At 45.6% G+C, this 7,917-nt stretch overlaps 1 protein-coding gene across 1 annotated transcript in view; it reads right to left on the bottom strand.

Annotated features, from left to right (window-relative positions):
- LOC119275546 (eukaryotic translation initiation factor 3 subunit L-like) overlaps positions 1–3,023 on the bottom strand; it is a 3,630-nt gene extending 607 nt beyond the window's left edge. Inside the window, exons 1-6 of the mRNA XM_037556409.1 lie at positions 2,398–3,023; positions 1,965–2,296; positions 1,341–1,680; positions 523–671; positions 354–447; positions 17–88 (exon numbers count right to left, since the gene is read on the bottom strand). Coding sequence (XP_037412306.1) covers positions 17–88; positions 354–447; positions 523–671; positions 1,341–1,680; positions 1,965–2,296; positions 2,398–2,934 — 1,524 coding nt within the window. The 5' untranslated portion in view covers positions 2,935–3,023. The remainder of the gene's footprint in view (positions 1–16; positions 89–353; positions 448–522; positions 672–1,340; positions 1,681–1,964; positions 2,297–2,397) is intronic.
- Between the last annotated feature and the right edge of the window lie 4,894 nt (positions 3,024–7,917).

Genomic DNA, 7,917 nt, shown 5'->3' on the forward strand with positions numbered 1-7,917 from the left:
GTGGAGCCTCAAGTACCTTTAAAATCTGTCTCAAAAAGTAGTCACCATGGCGCTTGGTCGACTTGGACTCCACGACATGAATAACATCCTGAATGATTGCAAATAGTTCATATGTAATTAGTCATACATTGCCAAAGTAGGCAACAGACTTGAAGTAAATTCCAGGATGGAGCTCCAATTATTTAGAGACTACAGCAGCTCAATGTGGTACCTCAATTAGCAATTGATATAGTGAAGATATTAACTTCTAAGATACAGCAGAAAGCACCAACTCATAATAAAGAAATCAACACAAACATAATAAGTGGATGCAAAAAACTTATCTTTGCCACAGAAAGGAGAATCGACATTACCTCATTAATGTAGAAATCAAAGTCTGCACTGGATACAATTTTCCCATTACTGTCAACTGCATGCATTTTGTGCTTGTACGTCATAAGGATAGACCTGCCCAAATGTTTGAAAATTTCTTATTCACACAGACCAATAAAAAAACAAAGACAAGTCAATGCTCACACAGACCTAAGTGTTGCCTCATCCATTTCCATATACTGGGCAAGTTTGGTGATAGTTATTGCTGAGTATAACTTTAGATAGCTCCGGATCCCAGAAAGCAGCTGTTGCTGCTTCACTTCATACAGGAACAGCTTCAATTGAAGCCGATAGGCGTCCTGTCACGTAACAAGAAAAATAATCAACAATTTATTCTGCATGTCTACTCTTTGATTTTTTGGGGGGGAAATCTACAGGTCAAGGAAATAGAAGTAATTCTCAAGGAATAAGAACCTCAAAACATATGCAGTACAGAAACAAAAATGTTCAGAAGTACATCTGTTCACAAAAGTGATACTAGCTTCCATCTGAGCATTTGGAACCGACATGCTAGCAGCTTCACTGGTAAGAAAACTAGCCTCTTTATGCATCAACTTTACTTCATGGGCTCCTTTTAGCAACTGTCTTGTTCCTAATATACCTTTCTTGTATGTATGTTTATTACCCTTAATGAAAAGATGTGCTAATGATATTTGAACATACTCTAAAGAACATAGAAACTAAAAAAAATGCAAACTAAAGCACTGAAACCTTTGAGAAAATATGACAAGAAAAACCTCACCCTAGATGTTTTGACTACTACATGAGATTTATTGCTGAATAGGACAAGAAAAACCTAACCCTAGAATTGTAGGACTCTGAAATACGGATTTCCAACTACCAAAGAGTTGCTTCCTTTTCACTACTATTTTGTGATGAATAAAACAAGTAGGGTTACATGGTAGAATTTGCCTGTAGAAACTGAAAACAAATAGATCACCATTATGGTTGTCCACAAGAAACGTTACCTGGTTATAATTTGTAAGTGGCTGGTCCAGAACTGGAGGTGATGGCGTAATAAACTTGGGGCAGGCATACGAAAATAGCTCATCGTAGGCAGCATATGCTTCATCATCAAACCTCTGCATCTTTGTCATTTTGTCATTGTACTTTTCTTTCAGCTGGGTGCTAACATTTTCATCTATGAGTTTGTTCTGCGGACACAGAGATAGGCAAATTGCCAGCAGCGCATACATCTGCTCATTTTTCTTCAGAATCTGGTCATACTGAGGGGATTTCTGATGGTACTGCTTATACTTTATAATGTAAAGCAGAATTTTGTTGAATTCCTTGGTAGCATCGACATACCTAGGTTTACAAACGAATACAGTCTATTAGCTAAAAGAACTGACTCCCAGCTTTGGAAATTTCATGATGGCTGAATCAAAACAAATTTCACTTATTTGGATTTACATAAGAAAATCATGAGATCTTTGTTGGAGTTATATGACATAATACAATCTATTGGACAATTATAGTGATGCTAGCAAAGCATTTTATGCTGCTTATGTGTGTATGGAGCAGCAGAAAGTGAAGCTAAAAATGCATAAGGCCAGTGTGGTAATCCCCAAAAAAGGCGGATGCTTTTGTACCTGCGCATCATAAGGTTTGCAAATCCATAATGATAGATTGTCGAGATGTGACTCCCAATCACAATGGTGTAGACCCCCTGCTGGTTAAGGTTGATCGGTGCCAAGCACTTGAGGCCAGTGTGGTAATCACCAAGAAGGCAGTGTATCCTGAGAAGCCCAATCATGCTGTAGTAACCCAGGACCTTGAGCACATTGCTCCCACCCTGGTAGTCATACCCATCGGTGGCGGTAAACGACTCCAGACCCTCTTTCTCCCTCTCCAGAATCTGTGCGATCATGGACTTCTCAACGAGTGCTTGCAGGTAATTGAGAACCCCATAGACATTCCATGCCTGCAAAAGAACAGAATGAACAACTAGATTGTCCGCAGCACAATCGCCGGATAAACTGAATCTAGCAAAGCAAAATAAAATTGAAGCCTTTGTTTTTTTACCTTGTCAAACTGCTTTAGCTGCTGGAGCTCGTCTTCCGTCTTGTTCTTGAGCTTGGCGCGGTACTGGCAGAAGCTCTGGAACTGGTAGACGAACTCGTCCACCATGTCCCACAGCCACTGGTTAGGCAGCTGCATGTTGACGACGCCGTGGAGGACGACGCTGAAGAGGTCGCAGTAGTTGTTCCAGGACTCGGAGCGGTGGCTGGCGGTGAGGGGGGAGAGGCGCGCGTAGGCGTGGCGGTACCAGAGCTCGCGGTAGAGGAGGAGGAAGACGTGGTCGCCGTCGCAGTAGGGCGCCACGGCCTCGGCCGACGGCCAGGGCGTGTCGCGGAAGAGGCGGTCGGAGAGGCGCTGGAAGCCGCCCTCGTACATCTGGTGGATCTCGTAGACGTTCTTGTCGCGGATGTGGCGGTACAGGTGCACCACGAAGGTCTTCACCGAGTCCGGGACGTAGTTGGGATCGTAGGCGTCGGCGGGGCCGCCGCCGTGCGGCTGCGGCGGCGCGAGGCCGTCCTCCCGGTCGTAGGCGGACGCCATGGTGTGGCGCTGGGGGGTTTGGTTAGGGTTTCCGGGTTGCGGCGGCGGCGTGAGGGGGGTGGGAGGAGGCTTCAGAGGGGAGCGCTTTGTTGGTATGGCCTTCGTCTTTGTTTTGTTTGTGTTGATGGGTTTTTACGGGTTTTCATCGGTTGCATGGGCTTCAGGAGTTCTCGGAGCTGGCCCCTTTCGGCCCACTTGAAGCGAGATCCCAATATATATTTCTGCAGATCGCTGCAAAAAAAATCTTCTTTCTCGAAGGATTAGTGTTAGATTAGGAAATATGAAAATTAATGATAATTTTGTGGAAACACCACTCAAATACCCTTTGTAAAAGTGATAAAATATCGGGCCATCAACTACTCTGCCCTCTTTTACATTATATAAACCGGTGACACTTTAATCATTCTTAAAGTTGATCCTAACGTCGGAAAACATCTACGTACCATCCTTGATGATTACACCTGGGCAAAGGGCCTCTTGATCAATTTTTTTAAAAAAATCTATCTTTGTCCTGCTCAACATTGACCCTGACCAATCCACTGCCATGTCAGCTGATCTAGGCGCTGATATTGCGGCCTTTCCCAGAATCATGTTAGTCTCCCTCTCTCCCTGCACAAAATTCCTGTCATGGCCTTTCAACCGGTTATTGACAATTGCGACATTTGCCTCATGAGATGGTGTGCCCTTTTACTATCACGCGGTGGTCATCTCATCCTCCTCTCCGCCCTTCTCGATTGTGTCCCTGCCTACTTCATGATTTGATTCACACTTTCAAAAAACATTATCGAGGAAATAAACAAACATGGGTGGATTTTCTTCTAGTCAAATGATGATTATTCCTGCGCTCCAAAAATTGCCATGGAAGATTCGATACTTGACCACTATCCACTTCACTTAGATCTAGGTATAAAAATGCTTTTTCCTTGACAAGGCATTTTTCAAACACTTAAATGCTCTTATAGTAATTTCCCAAGTGTCAATTGGAGATGGATTATCAAATTTCTTCTCATTAGACAGATGGTTTCTTCTTGAGCCCGTCTGCATTGCTTACACTGCCTCATTCACCCACCATACTAAACCACTGCCATTGTACATAATATTTTGGATGGGATAGATCTGGGCATGCGTAGCTGACAACCTTAATTGCTTTCGATGAGCTCGCTTCCTTGAGACTTTTGTTGCATGGTGTGTGCTATTTCTTGAGCTTGTGTTGGTTTTCCCCTTGAAGAGGAAAGGGTGATGCAGCAAAGTAGAGATAAGTATTTCCTTCAGTTTGAGAACCAAGATATCAATCCAGTAGGAGGTACAAGCAAGTCTCCAATCTATGCACCTGCACAAACAATCAAACACTTGCACCCAACGCGATAAAGGGGTTGCCAATCCCTTCACGGTCACTTGCAAGGATGAGATATGATAGAGATATATATAAAAGATAACTAAAACGTAAAACAAAGTAAAACCAAATAAATTGCAGCAAGTATTTTTGGGGTTTTTGGTTTATAGATCTGGAAATATATGATGGAAAATAGACCCGGGGGCCATAGGTTTCACTAGAGGCTTCTCTCTTAAAAGAAAACATACAGTGGGTGAACAAATTACTGTCGAGCAATTGATAAAAAAGCGCAAAGTTATGACGATATCCAAGGCAATGATTATGAATATAGGCATCACGTCCGTGTCAAGTAAGGGCATATTTCTCCCTAAGTGGTTTTGGTGATTGATGATAGTGCATTTGCGGACTAATCGTGTGCATTGAGCATTTCAGATATCTCATGTCTAGGCACAAGATGATTCGGTGCCCCTCGGAGCCTATCGAAGACTGATGTTCTCTACGTTTCTTTTCGGTGGATTTAAGTCGTAGGAAAGCCGTACTATTAAGAGGGGGTCCGCTTCGGAAAGGTTAGGGTGGAATCAACACGTACACATATGTTCCTTTGCACCACCTTTCCTTCGCTTCGATGGAGCACTGTTCGTTTATCCATGTCTCTGCGATATGAAGGCAACCAAATGCTAAAGCTTCTGTGGCATGCGGTTGTACTGATCAAGGGAGCGGTAGTACCGCAGGGGCTAGCGGTAGTACCGCTCCTGGTGAGCGGTAGTACCACTGCCTCCATCCCTGAAGAAGATACATGCAGAAGTAGGCGCGGATGTAATTTTTTACATCTGCCCTTATGCGGTAGTACCGCGATGGCTGTCCGGTACTACCGTGCCGGACTTTTGCACAGTTCCAACCTCAGCGGAAGTTGTTACAGAAGTAATTTATTACTTCCGTGCATTTCTAGTGCCAGTTGATACCTGCCTTACGGTAGTACCGTAGGGGCGCGCAGTAGTACCGCTCCGGCGGTTCTACCGCTCGTTGCCCTGTGCAACATGCCCTCATCTGGTCACTACCACACAAGCGGTAGTACCGCACACTGCAGCGGTGGTACTGCAACCCTATGCGGTAGTACCGCGGTTGTGTGCGGTAGTACCACGTCGCGCGGGCTGAGAGAGGGGATAACGGTTGGATCTTTCCCCCCACTATATAAAGGGGGTCTTCTTCCCCAAGAAGACCGCCTCTTCCCTCCCCAAGCTCCATTGTTGCTCAAACCTTCATTTTCGCCCGATCTCTCTCCCTAGTGATAAACCACAAGTATAGGGGATCGCAACAGTTTTCGAGGGTAGAGTATTCAACCCAAATTTATTGATTCGACACAAGGGGAGCCAAAGAATATTCTCAAGTATTAGCAGTTGAGTTGTCAATTCAACCACACCTGGATAACTTAGTATCTGCAGCAAAGTATTTAGTAGCAAACTAGTATGGAAGTAACGGTAATAGTAGCAAAAGTAACAGTAGTAGTTGTAAGGGCATATTTATCCCCAAAGATGTTTTGGTGATTGATGACAATGCTTTTGCTGACTAATCGTGTGCGTTAAGTTCTTTCAGAGATTCATCCATTGGCACGAGACGATTACCTCCCCTCGGTGTTTTATTCAAGACGGTGTAGCTCCTTCGTTTCGTTGTTGGTGGACTAGTTTCGTAGGAGTCATCGTACTATCAAGAGGGGATCCGCTTTGGTAAGGCTAGGGTGGAATCAACACGTACACATCCATATCACACCCGACGTTTTCCTTCCGCTTCATTGGAGCTGCCCTTTCCTCCTGTGCCTGCCTGGTCCTGCCCCAGCGGTAGTACCGCGATCCTCAGCGGTAGTACCGCCGAAGCACTCAAGCGGTAGTACCGCTCCCCGAGCGGTAGTACCGCTTGTGGTCTTCGGCCGTAGTACCGCAGTGGTACCGGGCTACTACCGCCTCGACTCGAGACTGATGTTTTTTGTGTCGGGTTTTACGGTACTAAGTGCGGCAGTAGTGGCGGTAGTACCGCTCCAAGCGGTAGTACCGCTCCTACTCCCGCGGTAGTACCGCTCTGGGGCCAGGACCCTGACCTCCTCGTTAGCGCGGCAGTACCGCTGGGTGGGAGCGGTAGTACCGCTCTTCAGCGGTAGTACCGCCCTGCCCAAGCGGTAGTACCGCTCTGTGCGTGGGTGTTCAGTGGGGTAACGCTTGGATTGGTTCCCCCACTATATAAAGGTGTCTTTTTCCCCAAAGTTGATCTACCTCTTTCCCCCAAAGCTCCATTGTTGCTCCAAGCTCCATTTTCTCCTGATCTCTCTCCCTAGCCAATCAAACTTGTTTATTTGCTCGGGATTGGTTGAGAAGGCCCCAATCTACACTTCCACCAAGAGAAATTTGATTCCCTCTCTTATCCCTAGCAGATCTTGTTACTCTTGGGTGTTTGAGCACCCTAGACGGTTGAGGTCACCTCGAAGCCATACTCCATTCTGGTGAAGCTTCATGGTATTGTTGGGAGCCTCCAATTGTTGTGGAGATAGCCCCAATCTTGTTTGTAAAGGTTCGGTCGCCGCCTTCAAGGGCACCAATAGTGGAATCACGGCATCTCGCATTGTGTGAGGGTGTGAGGAGATTACGGTGGCCCTAGTGGCTTCTTGGGGAGCATTGTGCCTCCACACCGCTCTAACGGAGATGTACTTCCCCTTAAAAGGAAGGAATTTGGTAACACATCCTTGTCTCCACCGGCTCCACTCTTGGTTATTTCGTGCCTTTACTCTTGCAAGCCTACTTGTGTTGTATCCCTTGCTTGCTTATGTGCGAGTTGTTTTTGCATCATATAGGTTGCTCACATAGTTGCACATCTAGTCAACCTATTTTGTTGCAAAGTTTAAATTGGTAAAGAAAAGCTTAAAAATTGTTAGTTGCCTATTCACCCCCCTCTAGTCAACCATATCGATCCTTTCAATTGGTACCAGAGCCTCGTCTCTTTTTAAGGACTTTACCGTCCGAAGAGTATGGTTGACGTCGTAGATGATGTGGGAGAGCACTCCGGTGCGAATCCGATATCATCTACGGGAGATGGGGGTAACTCCATCTCACGTGAGGAATTCAATGTGGCGTTGGACACATTGAAAACCTCCATGACGACCGAGGTCAAGGACATGTTTAAGGATTTCTTAGAAGGGCTTAAACTTTCCACCGCGCCCGTGAAAGTGGGTGATCCCGCCAACACGGTGACGGATGCTAACCCCGAAAAGGGGGAAGCTACTAGTGAGAAAGCTCCTATGTCTAGTGGTAAAAATGGCACCGGCATCTTTGCCCATGTGGAACCTCCAATTTATGGAGGGCCGATTCCCTCTACTCATTTAAATCATGCCGGTCCTCCTCCTAAGTATGAGAAACATGAAGATTTTGATTCTTGGGTTTATCGCTTCAAGCGTCATTTAAAACATGTGAATACTAACCTTTGGAGAATCATTGAAGAAGGTTTCTATCCTCATGACCCAAGCAAATTCACCCCTCGAGAAGCCGTGGATAATCAATTCAATGAGAGTGCTCTCTTCATCATCCAAGATGCAATCCTTCCTGAAGATCTCCCTCACCTTCGACCTCATGCCATGGCTAAGGACGCATGGAAATGTGTTGTGTCTC

This window comes from Triticum dicoccoides, chromosome 3B, assembly GCF_002162155.2.
Source record: "Triticum dicoccoides isolate Atlit2015 ecotype Zavitan chromosome 3B, WEW_v2.0, whole genome shotgun sequence".
NCBI lineage: Eukaryota > Viridiplantae > Streptophyta > Magnoliopsida > Poales > Poaceae > Triticum > Triticum dicoccoides.